The sequence below is a fragment of the Nelumbo nucifera genome, chromosome 5, assembly GCF_055504915.1.
Source record: "Nelumbo nucifera cultivar China Antique chromosome 5, China Antique-T2T, whole genome shotgun sequence".
In the NCBI taxonomy this organism is placed as follows: Eukaryota; Viridiplantae; Streptophyta; class Magnoliopsida; order Proteales; family Nelumbonaceae; genus Nelumbo; species Nelumbo nucifera.
Genome location: NC_142653.1, coordinates 3,729,822 through 3,748,455, shown reverse-complemented (window position 1 = coordinate 3,748,455; position 18,634 = coordinate 3,729,822). Strand labels below are relative to the sequence as shown.

The 18,634-nt window shown below is 36.5% G+C and overlaps 2 protein-coding genes and 1 pseudogene across 2 annotated transcripts; all 3 read right to left on the bottom strand.

The window, feature by feature from the left end:
• Window positions 1-1,495: 1,495 nt before the first annotated feature.
• Window positions 1,496-7,826, bottom strand: LOC104603651 (Single hybrid motif superfamily protein). The gene is made up of 6 exons (XM_010267730.3): window positions 7,388-7,826; window positions 7,231-7,279; window positions 7,014-7,140; window positions 4,597-4,667; window positions 4,413-4,485; window positions 1,496-2,051 (listed from the first exon to the last, which is right to left on the bottom strand). The coding sequence occupies exons 1-6, from the start codon at window positions 7,581-7,583 to the stop codon at window positions 1,938-1,940; spliced, it is 630 nt and encodes a 209-aa protein (XP_010266032.1). The 5' UTR covers window positions 7,584-7,826; the 3' UTR covers window positions 1,496-1,937.
• Window positions 7,827-10,567: 2,741 nt separating this feature from the next.
• On the bottom strand, window positions 10,568-12,661 carry LOC148791189 (putative ubiquitin-conjugating enzyme E2 23; annotated as a pseudogene).
• Window positions 12,662-14,987: 2,326 nt separating this feature from the next.
• PER64 (Peroxidase superfamily protein) lies at window positions 14,988-16,738 on the bottom strand. The gene is made up of 4 exons (XM_010267731.3): window positions 16,362-16,738; window positions 16,059-16,247; window positions 15,697-15,859; window positions 14,988-15,594 (listed from the first exon to the last, which is right to left on the bottom strand). Exons 1-4 carry the CDS (start codon window positions 16,563-16,565, stop codon window positions 15,200-15,202), a joined length of 951 nt encoding a protein of 316 aa, XP_010266033.1. The 5' UTR covers window positions 16,566-16,738; the 3' UTR covers window positions 14,988-15,199.
• Window positions 16,739-18,634: the final 1,896 nt, after the last annotated feature.

Genomic DNA, 18,634 nt, shown 5'->3' with positions numbered 1-18,634 from the left:
TTAAAATCTGAATTAACCCTCCAATCATTTGTTAGTACTTTAAAATGACTAAAATGTCCTGAGTACTTCCTAAACCCAAATTTGTCCACTTGTTCCCATTGTGCTTGTCCATTTACAATAAAAATTATCCACAAACAAAAGCATTACCCATGGATAACTTTTAAACTATCAGATTAAACACTCTCAAACACTACCCAAGTGACACATCCCTTAATTACCCAAACAATATATTATATCTAATAAAAATTACGAATGGAACAAAGAAAAAAACTGGAAGCTCTTCTTTCCACAAATACATCACCCGATATTGGTCTCTTCTTCATCAAAGGTCATCCTCTTCAAACTTGAAATGGGGTTGACATGAAAAGAAAGTCAAAAGAGGCACCAACATCATGCACTGCCTTTGAAGCTCTTCTCCAATGTGAATTTTTTTCCCTTTTCGCAAAGTTCTAAAAACAAAGCAGAAACAACTGGATTGGATGCACATTGATTTTCAAAACAAAATTACAAAAAACATGTTATTGGTTTGTTTGTGTTTTTTGCTTCCATAAAATCATATTTCTATACTACTACAAATTTGTTTTTGTTTTAAAAACCATTATCTTCATAGTTTCAAAAACATGTTTTGTTTAGGCTTTGTGCTTTAGGGCTTCAAAATGCTTTGGCTTCAGATTATGATCGTTTTATTTTACATAAAACAATTCTGACAAATGAATGTGGTCTACAATGTGATTTTTTTTTTTTTTTTTTTGTTATTGTTGGTTTAAAAAAAATCAAAACCATCTTGCTTTAAAACAAATTGTTCTTTTTGTTTTCAAAACTAAAACCAAAAACATGTTCTTAATCTGGTTTCCAAAACATGTTTTCATTCATTATTCAACATCATGTTCCATAAATCATATAATCTATACTAAAAAAGTTGTATAGTCGTCTAGATATCATTTTCATTTTCTGTTCTCTTCTTTTTAATGCAGCTCCATTTGGTTTGCACCTAAGGCTGTGTTTGGTTGCAATGCAAAATTATGGCAGTGCAAATGATATGGATGCAATTTCTGATTTATTTTTATTTCAAAGCTTACCTTCTTTTATTTGATTGTAGTACAAATAAAGTAAAATAAGATCTGAAGCAGAATAAAGTAAAACCAAAACAAAATTAAACCAGAAATTGCATTCTTTTCATTTGCACTTCTTTGCAGTTGTGCCAGTGCAAATAAAATTGCACTGCAACCAAACACAGCCTAATGGGAAATAAAAATGAAAGATTTGTATAGTGCTTTCTTTTCTGTAATTATTAATTAAAGACTTCAGTGTCGGGTTTAATATAAAATGGCATTCGAGGGGTTTAATATAAAATGGCATTCGAAAGTTAATGCTTTTTAAGAAAATGAGTAGCGCCAGCGGTTGTAAGAAAATGATATTTCTTATAATTTTCCATAAAGTAAATTTTCAAATATAATGTTGGTCCTATACTTTTAAACCAAACAAGCAGAAAAACTAGGAAAATGGTTGTTTTCCTTCATTTCACATTTCACATGCAATTAAACACTGCCTGCGGTTGCCCACTTCATGCCACGTCTATGGAAAGTAAGGAACTCATAGAATACAACTTCCAAAGCATCTAAATAGAAAACAACGCAAGCAACATCAAATAAAATACAAACTATGAAAAGACTCCTAAATGACAATTCAAAATGGATAGGGGAAAGGTGAGTGAGACAGCATGAGAATTCCTGTAAATTTTGAGTTTTAAGATGAAACAGATTGTTGGAAACCAGGGATCAGAAATCAATTTTAAAAAATGGTTTATCCAGATCATTTAGCAACTTCAGTCAGATCCTTTATTGTACTCAACTCAGGATACTTTTACCCGAGCATTCCAACCCACAGATAGGTGAACCATTTATGTAGTGGTAGAGAAAATAACATCATCCGATTAATCAGGAAAGATCTTTCAACTTCTCGTAGTCTTCGAAGCTCAATAAAGAAGACTTGATTTTTGGCCAATCTGTTGGCTTCGGCATGATAATTGCAATGTATCCTTCTCTGGATGCCTGTGATGCAAATATAAAAATGCAGGAGAAAGTGAAACAAATGATTACCACTAAAACGTGAAATGATTATCATTCTAAATGGCTAAATTATTGTAATGCCATTCACTAGCTGGAAGGAAAGACAAAAGCCAACCCCTTGGTAGTGTCAAAGCAAGGTATACATGCAATGGGATCAGGATTTGGACATCAGAGAATTCTCCACTCATAATGTAGCAAGGATCCTGTAGATATACAAGGGGAAATAGATTCCATGCAGCCACTTCCAACACCTATTCTTAAAGTCAGTTAAGATTTGAGCCAGAAAAGTACAATGCACCCACTGCAGAATTCTGAATTCCACTGCAGACTTACAACAATTCAAAATGTCAAACCCCCCAGCCTAAACACCAATACCCACCCGTGTATTGGCATCAATTCCGAGCTGGCACCTACCCCAACTGTACAGTGGGGCTAAGAATTCTGATGGTGGGCTGAACAGTCATTCTCCCTAATTTCTTTTCACCACCTTTCTTTGGTGCATTCACCATATATTCTGAATCCTCAAAAGCACAAGCCAAATATTACTAGCAGTCTGACCTTTTTGGGTATATCTCGATAGATATGTGAGCGTGTGAAGAAACTATATTTATGGATAAAAAATATTACAATTGTTTTGGTCCTTTTTACTCTACAATAGTGATATATGACATGATGAGCAAAGTTCAAAATTTCGATACAATACGCCCCGTATTGGGCGTATCGTATCATATCGGTAGCTGTCCAAAACCCCAAATAAGGGGTGTTTTGGACTTTGACTATTTTCAGGGGGTAGGCATGCTTAAAACCGACCCCCTGATGCAATTTTGAAAAAAAAAAAAAACTTAAAATAACAAACTTATAAAGTAACGAAACACCTGATACACCTGTTCGTGCGTATCGGGTGTAACAATACTTTAAACCATGTTGATGAGTACTGTTCTGAGATAATGGTGTTATGTGAAGACCTTAATATCTATCAGCTGATAACTTCTTCTGTGTGTGTGTGTGTTTTCTTTCTTTCTTTCTTTCTTTCTTTTTTATTTTTTGATTAGTAATCAATCAATAACTTCTGATATCACAGTTATGCAATAACAGAGAAATGATCTCCATATGGCAAAGTTTGTATCTAGTATTAAGTCTGAGTATTTGAAGGTGGGCCTTTGCGCAACAGTTGGGTCGCTCCATTGCAACCTGGGTGACCAGGGTCCAAATCTTGGAAAAAAAAAAAAAGCCTCTCTGTATGCACAGGGGTAAGGCTGTGTACATCTGTCCCTCCCCAGACCCCACATTGGTGGGAGCCTCATGCACTGGGCTGTCCTTTTATTATGTCTGAGTACTTCTAGGTAGACCTGAACAGCCATCTACGGATGATGTTTTCTTGCAAATGTTAAAGAAAAATCAACTCTTCAAAGGAAAACCGTCCAAATTTGTTTCCAAAAAACAAACCATAGGAAACTGTGAGTATCTTCCAGCATTCCCAACACTTCTAAATGGATAATCCAAATCACATGGTCCCCCCCAAATGAACAGCTGAAGAGGCAATTCAAACAAATATAAGATGGGGGTCATATGGAGTTAATTAGGTTGCAATGCAATATTAAAAAGTTCTCTCTGAGTGAAAAGCCACCTAATCAATGTTGGAAGATTTGGACCATTTACCAAATGAGAAAGGCCATCAGGTCACAGGTCAAGTGGTCCGAACACTAGGTTGACGTAGTGACCCATGATGTCATATATATAAATATATAATATATTATATAACTTAACATGTATATTGGTTGTGGTTTAATGGTTATTTTTCTGATTTCCATAGATATAGATATTCTTTTATTGGTAACTTGTCAGCATTTTATTGATGTGAGAGAAATAATAAATTTACAATACAAAGATACAAGCAGGACCCAGCCGTTCACTACTACAAACAGCTTCCCCTTACCCAACCCTTCAGAATAAAAACAAATGGTGTTATAGCTTAATGGTAATATACAATCTTTTGTAAATAAGAGGTTATGAGTTCAACTCTTCTCATTGTCATTTTATAACATATGATGAAGCAGTGATCCGGAAGGGTTGTTAAGAACTGGCTAGGTTACTAAATAAAGGTGGTTTGCAAGGGTTTCCCCAAGTTAATAGCAGGTCAAACGGGTTTTGAAAAAATAAAAAAAAAAGTAAAAAGCAGAGCATTAAAAACTAAATTGCCCACCAGTTCTTGAGTCTGATGGTCCAACCATCTGTCAGTCTGATTGTTACAACACTGCTCCTGATTGAATTAAATCCATACTTTTTTGGTAACAAATTGAATTAAACCCATATGTTTATATGCATATATTGACTAATTCTTACCGATGAGTTAAGCAATCCAGGTTGCTTAATTAGCCTTTCATTCACTTCCAGTAAAGAGCCTTTTACACAACATCTGAAAAAAGCCACCAAAATTATTCAACATTAAAAACAACTTTCTGTCCCACTTTGTTTTTCTTTTTATATTTTATAGGTAAAATGAAAAGGAAAGAAAAAAGTATCTAACCTCACAATATAGAAATTATCGTTAGTACACACTTTACACAAAGCTGAGTTGGGTTCAAAGTGTTGTGCATTCTGCATAAGAACGTATCTATATATTAAGACCTCGTGGATGTTGAAATAAGGTTTCAGATCATCCATATGCATATAATATCACCAAAAAGTTGAAAAGAAAGGCTGTTAAATGATATCATGTCAAATATGAAATATTATTCTTTAAAACATGTCAAGCTTTCTGAATGCAAACTACTTCCATGCTTAACTCTACCATGTGCATTCATGTGCAATGTAGGTGTAAAAGTAATTAGTAGATGATATAGATCTGGCACAAAAATTTTGTGAAGACAAACAAGAACCAGCATCAAAAGAGACATGGAATTATTACAAAATGATCCAACATTAGTTATTAAATAATACATTATGAAAAAAGTGGCTCTCTAGATCACATGATAATCTGCAAAAGAGATTCTGGTTAATGGGATGGTTATAATATTAAAGTACATTCATCAAGGTCACAGCCTGTATCTCACTAGAAGGATACAATAGATGGAATTAACAATTAATCTACATCATTTTTTTGATAACAATGTTTCTTCCAAAGTAATGCTTATGCATAACAACTTTCCATCCTTGTTGCTCCAGTAAGGCCATGAAGAAAGATTTACTCATGGGTAGGCAGACTCATGCATGCTTTCTAAGTGATAATGGTCCTCTAGGAGACAGATTTTCCTTCAAGAAATAGTAAATGATATATACCCATACAGCATGATCGCTGTATTTCACTCAAAGTAAACGAAACTACCAGATTCTGGTTTCTTATCAGTCAAGTATTTCACTTTTGCTTTTGCTGTTAGGAAAAGTTAACACACTATGCCCATACAGCATAGTCGCTCCTATTCAACTTAATTGGAGTTATTTGAATAGGAATAAAATCAGAGATCAACAAAATTGTAAACTTCATTTCATCATGTATACTCAAAAAATAACAATTAACAAACACCAGAATCTGGTATTCTATCCTCACAACCATCAAATAATCACAAAGAACAAAAACAAAACTGTTTCAGCATGTAAATATCAGTCACTAACCTGTCCAAATGAAGGAGCAACATTCCTTTCCAATTGTAGATAAAAAATTTTAGCAGAAAAACTGAGTAATCACCATTCTCACACGTCATAATCTGCATAATCATTGTCTTTCTTGACTCATAACTAGCACATCAGACCAAATACCTCAATCCCTCTTTGTATTAGAACAAGGAAGAACAATCAGTTCACTATCACCTCACTTTGAGAGAAGAAAAACATCAAGAAAAATAGTGAGAAAACACTCACCATCACCATCATCCAAGCCTTGTCCCAACTATATGGGGTCAGCTACATGAATCTTGTTTTGCCAGTCCATTATGTTTAATGACATATTCATTGTTAATTATGAGTGCTTAAATCATTTCTTAATGCTTTAACCAATGTCCTTTTTGGTTTGCCCCTAACCCTGGGTGACCAAGGTTCAAATCTTGAAAACAGCCTCTCTGTATATCTGCCGGGGTAAGGCTACGTACATCTGTTCCTCCCCAGACCTGGCATTGGCAGGAGCCTAACACACTGGGCTGCACCCTTTCCTACTGTATCAGAGATCTCTAATGGCCTACTCCTTTTGTATTTTCTCACACCTGATAGACTGTCTTCTCTCAATAAAATCAGTGCATTTTAGCCCCCAAAAGAATTGTCAAATTTTAAACTTTAAAATAATAGAGGGCTCCTGACAAGCATTTCTCTTAACCCTTTTGGCCAAAAAAATTGGTCAACCGCTTGGGTTACAATTACAAAATGTCGAGTTGAAACTCATCAAGGCCATAAGGAGGGTGTCCTTCAATTAACTAAAAAAGAAAATGAAAATATGAAGGTAATAGGCATGGCAGTTATGTGCAGTGTAAAGCACCCTTCTTCAGTTACTATCACTAACTATGGCAGGTTGTCATAACCAGCCATTTCTGACCGCGAAGCACCCTAGTGTAGTTCTCTGATCAAAAATTGGAGTTCTGAAACTCACAAGGAAACTTAGTTCGAACACAAGCACACTGTCTCAGAATTCCATATATCGACTGTTTGAGAGGTTGTCTACAAAATTAATGTATGAGGCAAAACTCACCTAATATGGAACTAATGGAGTCATTGAAATAGAAATATGCACAGATCGATTCATTCAGACAATCCAGAAGATTAAACCCTAAACCCTACACCTGTAAACTAACTTAAGAAGTTCATCAAGTTATATTTGCCACCACGAGAATCAGAAAAATAAGGAAACAAAAACAAGATTATGCCATGAAATTAGTATTTCAATATTTCCGTTTTGTTGTCTACTGCAAAATCGTCAAACATTCAGAGGACAATCAAAAGAAGAAGAAAAGAGGGTACCTTTTTACGCTTCCCGGTAACCTTGATCGCGCTTCGGTCTGACTTCCCAACATTGAAATCGATAGCCGTAACTCCGCCTTCCTCCTTCAAGGCCACATGCGTCGGAGCCAAACCAATCACGCATAGCCTTTAGATCAAAACGAAAGCCCAAAAAAGAGAATTTAGAAAGAAAAGGGCTACATCAAAGACGGACAACCAGGAAAGATCAAAACTTTACCCGTTAGCGTGGCGATATACGTACTGGTCGTGTCCTGGCTTGATAAAATCTGCAAGTACAAGACAATGAGAAAAAAAAAAAAAAAATCTATAGGAGAGAGAGAGAGAGAGGTGAAGTTTGTCCATAATAGGTCCTATATAGTTGTTTATGGAGAAACCTGGAGCAAAGAAGCTAACGTAGTTGGAATCGACCACAGAGGGAGGAGTCAGAGGGAGGTCTCGAATATCCGGGACCAGAAGCTTATGCAGTTCTTCTTCTTCTTCTTTCACCACCTCTTGTTCTTCTTTTACCTTCTCTTGCTGGTCGGAATAAGGGGGTGAAGATGAATTTCCAGTGTTTATTTCTTCTTCCATCACGGCCAACTTAACAAGCAGCAGAGAGAGCGGTCGTACGCCAAATAGTATTCCCCGGAGTGTAGTATTCCATCTCGGCAAAATCTCGGGACTGGGGAGCACATACACGGCAGCTAACAGCCTGACGCCGTGACGCAGATGGACCCAATTGCCAGTTATCAGTCAAATTTTACAATCACTCGAAAATCAGGGCCCTTTGTTGTGAGATCACATGTTATTGGAAACATCTTCCGATGATGAGATGTGCAGTGGGGCGTCGTGGGGCGGAGATGTAAACTCCTTCATTGTAGGGGTGAGAAAAAAATCGAAAAATCAAACTAATCGAAAAAACCGATCCAAATCAAATCAAAAAACGATTAATTGAATCAGTCGATTTGATTTCGGTTTGATATTATTAAAAAATCATTAATTCTGGTTTGATTTCGGTTAATCTATTAAAAACCGACGGTTAATTGAATGACCGATATATATTAATAATATATATATTTGATAAAAAGCCATTATCTAATGTTGACTTATGAGGGTGTCTAATCACCTTGATGGGTGTAGGGGTGAGCACAATTTGGTTAAAATCGAAAAACTGAACCAAAATTTTGGTTTCGGTTAATTGATTTTTTATTCACTTTCAGTTTCTAAAATCAGTTTTTCCATATTTCGGTTTTTTGTTTTGGTTGTCATGGTTCACAAACCGGTTAACCGGAAAAAAAAAACGATTTATTTTTAAAGTTATATAATTTTTTAATATTATTGATATTTTCTATAATTTGATACGTCAATCAATGCATGGGGTTAATAGAAACTAGAAACTTTCCGATCCAATACAAGAAAACTTAAATGTCTACACCATATAAAGTCTAACTAAAAAGGAAAAACTAAAAAGAGTAAGTTTCAAGTTTCCTTTTCCTTCTCGAACACTTCAGTGAACCCTCTTGCTTCTTCTTTTCTTCTCTGTTTTGGATTTCTATTTTGGTTTTTAACCAAAATAACCGAATAAAATTTTGGTTCGATTTGATCAGTTCCAACCAATTTTGGTTTTGGTTCGGTTTTAGCCTACAATAGATCGGTTATAAAAAAATCGGTTTTTCAGTTTGATTTTGAACCAAACAAACCAAATGCTCATCCCTAGATGGGAATGTTGTTGCTTTAAGTGAAGGCCCCTAAAACCTATACATAGTACAGAAATTTAAGGACTTAAACATGCTTGTAAATATGAACTTACATCCAAGATTTTACCAAAAGCATAATGCCCAAGATTTACTAAACATGATTGCATAATTTATGAAAGATCTTAAAAGGACAAAAAGAGTGATTTGAAATGAAGAAACATATTAAACACAAAACATAGGGGTGTTCTACAACATACATAAATGTTTTTGTTTTCATTTGCTTTTGGAATTGCCACATCAGCTAAAAAACAAAAACATGTTCTTAAACTTTGTTTTTATTTTCAAAGGGAAAAATAAGATGGTTTTGTTTCAAAAAACATACATGTTGAAAGGGAAAAATAAGATGGTTTTGGAACCGACAAAATATTGGTTTTTAAAACAAAAACAAAATTTTTAGTATTATATGATTTATGGAATATGATGTTGAATAATCAGATGAAAACATGTTTTTGAAACCAGATTCAAGAACATGTTTTTTGTGTTTTTTGTTTTAAGAAACACTGTTTTCAAACAAGATGATTTCATTTTTTTTTTTTTTTTTGAACTGGCAACAATAAAAACAATTCACATTATAGTGTTTACCAAAACACTTGCACCAATAATTTAATGGCCCAAAGGATCTTTAGCAGTATCAAAACGTTTAAAACTAAAATTAAGCATCGTTCCCACATGCTTTCATGCTGATAGAATTGCTATCTTCATGCCTTAAGTTGATAACGTATCTACCACATCCAATTCAGTTGTATCCACAGCCATAACCACAAGGCAATGTTCCACTGCATTCTCATTAGTAGATTCTGGATCATAAGTTCATAACCATCAACTATACCAGACCCAGCCAGAGATACAGAGATACAGAATCACAATTAGTTGATCTTCTGTAAGAATTATCTATTTTCCTCTCTGATTCAAGTTCACTTTCACCTCCACAATCTGGATGCTAAGGATACATTTGTTTCCTTGCATGCGAAAACAATTCAGTGGCCAATCTTGTAACGAATCCAAGGGTAGCTAGGGAAATGGAAACTGGTGCACCTTGTCCAGAATTACTCTCTTATGAATGAATATTTGTGTTGTATTCTCCTTTCCGGATTGTTATCTGTCTCTTTCTGTTGTGCAATTTCATGAACATCATTGATTCATAATTCGATCATTCATAGAAATGGAAAAACAAAAAGACAAGGGGATTAATTAGAGTCCAGGAGCACAACTGGTAAACTGAAAGATACAACTAGTCAACACTACTGACAGTCTGTGGCATGGCAACACATATGGAATGCACAGAAGCGTGGAAGGAACCATCTAATGAATTCCACACATGAGATATCCTATGACAAGGAAGGTTATTCAGGTTTTCAGTGAATAAATGTTTTTGGTGCATGAGGTATCCTACATGGCATCCATTGTAAGTCTCCCACCCCACAGGTATTAAATTCATTGATGTCCAATACACCATCCTCTCCAGGAGGAATTCTAGACTTTCTCATAATGTGTCAAAAGTAACACTCTTAAAATGTACCCACCTCTTTAACATTCTCTAGGGCATCCTTTCATTTTCATCAACCGTTTCCTAACCATCAACCATCATCATCATCTCAATCAACCAAATCTGTTATTGGAAAAATGTAGTAACTCCCCTAGAAGAATGAACTGTCATTTTATGCTCATGATTATGAATATTAAAATAGAATTTGTCATCAAGTTCTCCCCTTTCTTCTTTCTTCTTTTTTAGTTTTTTGTTAGAGGGATCATTAAGTTGTATGAGAGATGAGTGAACAATTTTTTATTGTTAAAACTTGAATTAAGCAATGAAAATTTTCAAGCAAATGGGCAATGCATACACCATTGGAAATTTGGAACCTTCCCATCAGTCCATGTGATTTCAATATTACCATCTTTAGGACCTATAATATTACCAACCCAAGAAAGGTCTAAGAAGTGTATAGGTTTCACCATTGGAGACATTGTCTTCTTTCAGACCTGCAAATGCTTTTCTAAATCACTTTTAGCTTCTTTTGAAGCAACCTGCTGCTTTGCCTCCTCAATAGGATTCCTAGAATCAGATGACTGAAGGAGAAACAAGGGAAAGCCAAACTACCACATCCCCATAACAATAGTCATAATCTGGATACCCCTCCAATTCATAAACACTTAATACTTCCTCCTTACCAAACTCTCAGGGGTCTTCTGGCATGGAAACAGGCTTTAACCACCTCACAATGGCCATCCGCTCCTTTGCATTCTCCCTTCACAACCCCAGCACACTTCAGTACTTCACATCACAAGCACCATCATTATCATCAGATGCCTTCTCCATCATATATTGTTCAGCAACAAATTCATGACCACTAGGAGTATCAATTGGAATTGAAGTGGCTGAATCTAGTCCAAATTCCTTACTTCCGTCCTGCCAAGACACATCAACTATTGTCTTGATCTATTTAATCAGAAGAGCTTGTTCAAAATTTTCCTCTTCTCTCTGAACATTATTGTCTTTCCTAACCTCGACTCTATGGATCCTTTTCCAATGAATAGGCTAACTTTCATGCACAAGTTCCATTGAAACTGGCATGGAACTAGTACAAGAACAGCATTCTAGTGAAACATTGTTTTCCACATTTCCATTATTTTCATCTAAATTAGGAACTCTGTCAAGGCCCATTGCTTCAATGTTGTCGACTGAAATGAAATTGTAACTTAATTTCTCCTTATCAACCGGCCACTTCCAAATGAGAAGAAACTATTGTGGCCTCAACAAGATCATCGGATTTTTCTTTTCCTAAATCTTTGTTCATTGGAACAGAAGATGATAGAGAAGGCACTGGAAAAAAACACTAGTCACCCAACTGCCAATTTGTATGTGAACAACAAGATAATAGTTTTAGACTCTTCGGACTTTGCTCTTCAGCTAGGGTAGTTGCAGATTCAGAACCGTATAGAGAGGCAGTAGAGGCAATCCAATAGATAAAAACTGATTCAACAATAACTTTTGTAACAGTACCCTCTAACAGGCTGGCTTGGGTATGGGAAACACCCATCTTCAAAAATGTTCTTGGAAACTGGCTTTAGCAGCAATGAATCAGCCTTCATGACTTTACACATCAACCCATCATCAAATGAAAGTACAAAACCATAACATTGTCAAGATATCATCAATTCTTCCTAGCCAAGATCCAAGTACTACATAATTGCTAATACAGAAACCTCACATTGTCTCAAATCCCTGGAGGATGCATCTTTTATAGGGGACCCATCGGCTGCTAATAGATCAACAAATATTTTGACATCCACCACCACACCCACTTATCCTGTTGGATCCAAAGCAGATACAACAACATCCCCATGCAAGAGTCCTCTATCTACAACTCTTACAGCAGTAAGATTGTGTGTTGTCTCATTGTTATATTACTCTAATTTGGTCAACTGGAAGAGGAGCACTCTTGTAACCATTGGCATTCCCACTGGTGTTAGGATTGAGATCATTATCACCACTAGAATCATTGTTATCTCCATCATCATCAGTAATGCAGCTGCCTAAATCCAAGTAGCCGGCAGATTCTGTCGCAACCCCACTCCGACTTGCATCTTTGATGCAACTCATAACATCCTGTCTTTAAATATATGGCACACTATGCAGGTTTGCCTCAACATCTGGTGGTTTGATTGCTCCCCCATTGTCAGAACCTTCAATTGACCCAGAAATAAGCCCATTCATTGCGCAATTCATTACATTCATTGTTCTATTATCATGTAGGATTGAGTGGCGTCAGAAATGTTGATATTGTCATTTTGGCACTCATTTGCATTATTGAAAATTCAAAAGAACAATCCTGAGAGAAAATGAGGCACAACCGCACAAATGAATATGTTAAATCCCATAGTTGGGATAGAAAGCAGATTAACAGGACACATCACTTCTGAATTAGAACTAGCATAGAATGTGTACCAGCAAGACGCGGGATGAGTTGGTTGATATCTACTTTATCAATTTCACAAAAGAAAGAAAATAAAAAGAGTCAATTTGAATTTTTCCCTCGGATAGTTCTCTGATTATTTTGAAATTGAATAAGAAACCTCCAACACTCCGTTCAAGAAAATGCAAGACTAGTAAAATCAAGATAAAATCCAATTGGGATCAAGAAAGGAAAAAATGAAATCACATAACATAAATCTATAAACAACTACATTGTTTCTTAGTTCACATTAGATTAAGATTTCCCCTCTTTGGATCATATAGTCGGCAATCTGTCCAAACAAACAGTAGGCATTCCAATAAAGTTCGTGAGGGTAGATATCGAATATTCTATAAAAGAACTCCTTCATCTCCAGGGCACACATACATTCAACATTCAAGTAGCTATACCAATTGAAAAGCTTTGAGCATTAAAATAAATATTAATTCGCTAATACAAGAAAATGGTTATCACTATCTTTCTTTTTTCTTCCTTTTGAGAAGTGAATAAACGATTGTAAGACTACAAAGGTTGCAATGGTTAGATTGAAGACCGATAATCCATATATCAAAACAAGCATAAAATCTTTCACCAAGTGGCTCCATCCATCGAAAGATTTTGATAGCAGATAAAAATCACGAGGTTAACTTCTAAGAGCAACACTTTCATTGCAGGCATAAAATCTTAAGATAGCACCTTATTACCCTCATGAGGAGAAAGAGGGGTCTCTTCGAACAAACGGCTCTGATGACCCCGTTTGGCATTTCTTTTCACGCGGGCTGTGGCTTTTTAGAAGCAGGCGGTTTGCATTTTCATCTTTTCTCGTTTGGTTGGAAAAAGATCTAACCGTCGAAAGTCATAACTCTAAAAATTCATTTGAGCTATTTTTAATAAGTTTCAAATGGAGTTTTTCGCATTTTTTTTTCAACTCATTTTCGCATGGAAAGACACGTCTTAATCAAATTACATCGTCTTTTGACCAAATTTCAAAGTATCTACACATGCCGGTGGGCATATTACCTTGTATCGGTACTTTTTTTAGCTTTTATTTTTTTTTTTGAAATCGGTTCAAAGGGGTCAATTTAAGGCCTGACCACCCTCTGAACCAGTGTTGACCCAATACAACCCCTGGAGGGGCGTATTGGGAAGCTATCAGCACGATACATGTTGACCGATACGGGTCGATACATATCAATACTTTGAACCTTACTTTTGACTATCAAAGCTTCCAGAAAATCTTTCAAAAAAGACTTGCCAAACGCCCTGACTCATCACTTATCACTTAAATAAATGAGTTTTTTATTGGCGCCCTATAAATATCTATGGTATTTGTCATGGGGAGATGTTCCCAGTACATGATCGAGATATAATGTGGGGGTGCCATGCGAATTTCATTCCAAACAAAGGAGGGAACCGGAATAAGGAAGAAGTTTGTAATTACAGTTAGTAACTTTATTATTTATGAATTTAATAATCCCCACATTGATAGCATAGGCCAACCCAACAGACCAAACGGCGTACCGCATAAAGACAGGAAACTTAATATAAAGCTTTTTTATCTTCGGTTGCTTTGGACTTTTGTGAACTTTTTGAGGTGTTGCCAAAGTAAGGGGACAAGAGGTGGCTCAATTGGTATATTGGTTGATTTGTTCTGATATTTGGGGAGGGGTTATTAGTGGTGCAAACACACTTTTGGAGGTGTTGGTCTTTCTATCTTCCCGTTTTTTTCATTGTGTAGCCGAAATTTCGATCATTTTAAAAAACCTAAAAATAAAACACCGCATATAAATACTTTTCAAATCTCAAACGCACCCTTGGTTAATTTACAATTGGATCTATGAAATCACCCCAGGTTATTATGTATCAACCCCGGAGGGCCTGCACTCCGAACTCCAAAATCCAAATGCGAGTAGATTCGAATTTGGACCGGGTCAGGTTATACCCACCTTTTTTATTCTTGATCTAATTAGAAAGACTCAAAGTGAGACCATTTCTCCCTTACAGCCCATGCTTCCCAACGTTATTAGATCTAATCTGCATAGACAGAGTGGCACCCAAATTACTTACATGACATTTTATTGTTAGCGCTGACTGCTGAGACCCATCATGGAATGGGTCAGTGTTTACACCTATGGGCTATGGCCTATGGGAGGCGTTTCTGGGCTGCTTAAGCTTTATGATTTCTCACGTCCAAGGGTGGGCTCGGCCTATTTTGGCCCCAGCCCATTTTCACTACCAAGTCCCAAGTCCCAACATGAATTGATGTAATTTTGCAAATTAACAGATGAAAACTAAAACCAAGCCTTCAATTAACATGCTTGAGCTTTGTTGCTACAGCATCTATGATGATCTCAAAAGCAAACACGCAGATCTACTTATTTCTTCACTTGCCAAAATAAATAAGAAAAACAGAAGCAACCACTTTCAGAGGTTGCTCCATTGACATACTCTTAAATTTACTTATTAAAAAAAATCATATATATAATATAGGCTTCACCTAATTAACCACTCTGCAATCCAACCTAACCTCTTGTCCACCAGCGAGGCTACTCATCTTGATCATAGACTTGACAAAAGCCTTATTGAAGTCCGCCTGGGAGCTAGCAAACTTGGACACAAGCGATTTGGTTTTTGAGGTAGTGAGCAAAGCTTGGTCCGAAGAGAATAGACTCTTCCCCTGGAGGAGTAGCTTGTAATATGTGTTGTCGAATGTGGTGACACTAGAATCCATGGTAGAACCAGCATTCTTTACCTTGTTGTGTGCGGGACAGACAATTCTCAGACTCGTCGCGAAGGCCTGGTTCATCGAAGGATCTATATCACTATTGGGGCTGAAGTTGTGGATTCTGTTCTGGAAGGATGAACAATGAGCGAATCCAAGGGTGTGACCTCCTGCAATTTATTGTCAAATAGTTACTCTAGCCTGCAGGGAACCTGTTGGTCCAACCCCATTTAACCACTGATTGACCGGTACAACATATGTAATTAAATTACCTGAAAGAGCGACCAGGTCTGCCATGGATAAACCTCTCTGAGAGAAGCTTTGCTGCAATTGAGATATGTTGAAGGTGGGAGCTGGCAATTGTCTGGTTTCACTGGCTTTTGAAACTCTTCCATCTTTTCTTCCTTTGGGCACTTCCCAAGTAGGACCTCCAGACTGAGAAAGAAATATTAAATACCATGCATTAAACCATCACTGCTACTCTATGAAATGAATATATACACACACACATATATATATATATAAGCAATGTGTAGTCTGCATTCCACACAGAATCAGTTTCAAGTTTCACTCTTCAGTCCAACCTCAATGAAGAAAACAATTAAAGAGCGAGCAGTGTGGTGTTTGGACTTACTAGAGCAACTGCATCTCTTGCAGCTAGAGCCAAGATATCTGCACAGGAGACGACACCGGGGCACACCGACTCTATTGCTTTCTTTGCATTGTCAATGACATAAAATGCATGCAAGGAAATGTTAGGAGGGCCATCCTTTTCAGCTTGGTTGTTTCCTACAGATTTCAACAGCACCGAGCCATCGCAACCCTTCAAAAAACAAAACAGGAATTAATTCAATTCAACTGGACGAAGTAGTTCTGGGCTGCTGGCTGATTAAAATACATATTATTTGAAAAAATAAATAAATAAGAAGAAGATTACCCTTATGAAGCAATCATGGAAATGCATCCGAAGTAGTGCTGCCGGCACTGTATTATCATTCGTCATCGCCTTCTTCACAACATTGGTGATGGTTGACTCAGCTTGTGGACATGTTTTGTCGTAGTAGTCTAAGCTGAGGGCATCCCCAGGAGAAGAAACTGAGAAGACGAAGAGTGTGCACAGAAGTGCAACAATGGCTGCCATGCCGGCCAATATAGATTCTCTGGTATATCTACTTATCTTTCTTTCGCTCTAATTCTGTGCTAAGTGGAGATGAGAACAAGGGTATTTATAGAAGAGATGAGGAGAAGGAAACAAATGGAGATGTTAATGGAAGAAACGAAAAGTGGTGGTTATAGTAATTAACATATGCATTTGGTGAGCAAGATTTGCAAGAAGGAATCTACATTACATAATGGAGTAGCTAAAAAAGAGAGAATCCGCATAATGGAGTAGTGTGTTTGAAGCATCCCCATAAGAGGACAAATATTTTTATCTCCTATCAATAAACTGGATCAGTTCAATCTGACCCAATCTAATATAAAACCATTACAGATTGACCAGATCCAGTCCAATCCAATAAATAGTTTGGACCAATTAAATCTGGATTAATCCAATTCAATATGTCTTCTCGGTACATTTAATATTTATTCAAATTGATCTTGATTTCAACTAGATCCAACCCAAAACCGGTCCATTGACACCGCTACTTGTGTTGCCCATCACCAAAAGTTGAATTAAATTTAAATTACAAATAACTTTATTTTCCTATTTGTTTTAATGCAAGTGAAGTTTTTTTTTTTTTTTTTTATAATGCAAAAAAAATGTGCAACACATAAGGATAAGCATATTGACTAAGCGTCAACATCTCAGTTAATTGGCGTAGTCTAATCACAGTTAGTTATCTTTACTGAATCCCACTAAAAAAAAACATTGAAAGGAAAAAAAAAAAAGGAATCTTCAGTTCTTCACCATTGGTCCATCCGGATCAAATCCGCCTGCACATGATTCAAGCATTGCCGTCGAGGAAATAGTAGCCGGAGCAGGTCTTTCTGAGCGGTCCACAATCAGATCCCGCCCTGGATGGCCCCATCTGAGAAATTGCCGACACGAAGATGGACAGAACCAGAATTCTGGATGTTATTTCACTTTTAGTGTGTACTGTGTGTTAGGTGTAAATAATTTGATTGATCATTTGTTCAAGAACCTGCCGTTAAGGGGTCCCACATAAGATATTGTTGGTGCATATGAGACTAATTCAGTCCTCACAAAGCTGCGAAGTGTTAAAGACCAAATCCGGATTGGCATAAGACTATTATAATTCATATCAGTCTAACCACCTGCCCAATTTATTACCTCTAGATTGACACGGATTTTTTTTTTTTTTTTGAAGCCTAAATATTCATTCAACTTTCAACAAGATTACATCTCAAAATGGAGTATCGACCTTACAAATGAAGGAGGTGATACCCAAGTTTTGAAAACATGATACTGATTAGCATAGGTAACAAGTTTGTGAACTAATCGATTACAACTTCAAGATGCAAAGAGTACTAAAGCTTAAGAAAAACAAGACAATAAAGATGTACACTCCATAATTATATGGTGTAATCTTCAGGGAGGATCTATCTGGGAATTGAGCAGATCCACAATAGTTTTGGCATCACTCTCAATATGAAAAGTTTGTAAACCCCCCAAACTTGGAGCCATCAATAAACCTTCCATTATGGCAAGAGCTTCCTTCTATTTCTTCTGTAGAGAAGATTGAACTGGATGAACCCGACCGACCAAATAGGAAGTGGCCTGTTGAATCACGGATAGCAACACCGATGATGGCTGCTTAAGATTGATGCCAAGCACCAATGGATGTTATGACACGGATTGTGATCTAACAAAAATTTTCCCTTCATGACCATCCATTCTCTCCTTTTTAGCGCAACACATGATTGAAAACGAGGAACCCATTGATTTATTAGTTATGGGATTTGTGATCATGCATCATTATAAGGTGTGATTGACTGAATGTTACATTTTATTAAATATACAGCCAATATTAATTTATACAACGCAATTAAACTCTTATTATTTTCCCTTTTCTCTGAAGTTTTGATGTCTGGATAGTGAGTAGACGACTAAGACTGTCGCCCGTCAAAAGAATTGATATTTCACGTGGTCCAGCTGTTGCGCTTTCTTAGCCCGACTCAGACTCCCCTCCCCTTTCAATCAATTAAGAAGGCAAACTCGTGACAGAAAGTGATATATCAACAAGAATG

Excerpts from the sequence above, each read along its gene's own strand:
- LOC104603651 (XM_010267730.3), bottom strand. The coding sequence starts at position 7,583 with ATGGAAGAAGAAATAAACACTGGAAATTCATCTTCACCCCCTTATTCC. Across the intron at positions 7,280-7,387 it reads CGTTAGCTTCTTTGCTCCAG|ATTTTATCAAGCCAGGACAC; the intron begins GTTTCTCCATAA and ends TTGTACTTGCAG. Across the intron at positions 2,052-4,412 it reads CTGGATTGCTTAACTCATCG|GCATCCAGAGAAGGATACAT; the intron begins GTAAGAATTAGT and ends TTTGCATCACAG.
- PER64 (XM_010267731.3), bottom strand. The coding sequence starts at position 16,565 with ATGGCAGCCATTGTTGCACTTCTGTGCACACTCTTCGTCTTCTCAGTT. Across the intron at positions 16,248-16,361 it reads TCCATGATTGCTTCATAAGG|GGTTGCGATGGCTCGGTGCT; the intron begins GTAATCTTCTTC and ends TGTTTTTTGAAG. Across the intron at positions 15,860-16,058 it reads CAAGAGATGCAGTTGCTCTA|TCTGGAGGTCCTACTTGGGA; the intron begins GTAAGTCCAAAC and ends TTTCTTTCTCAG.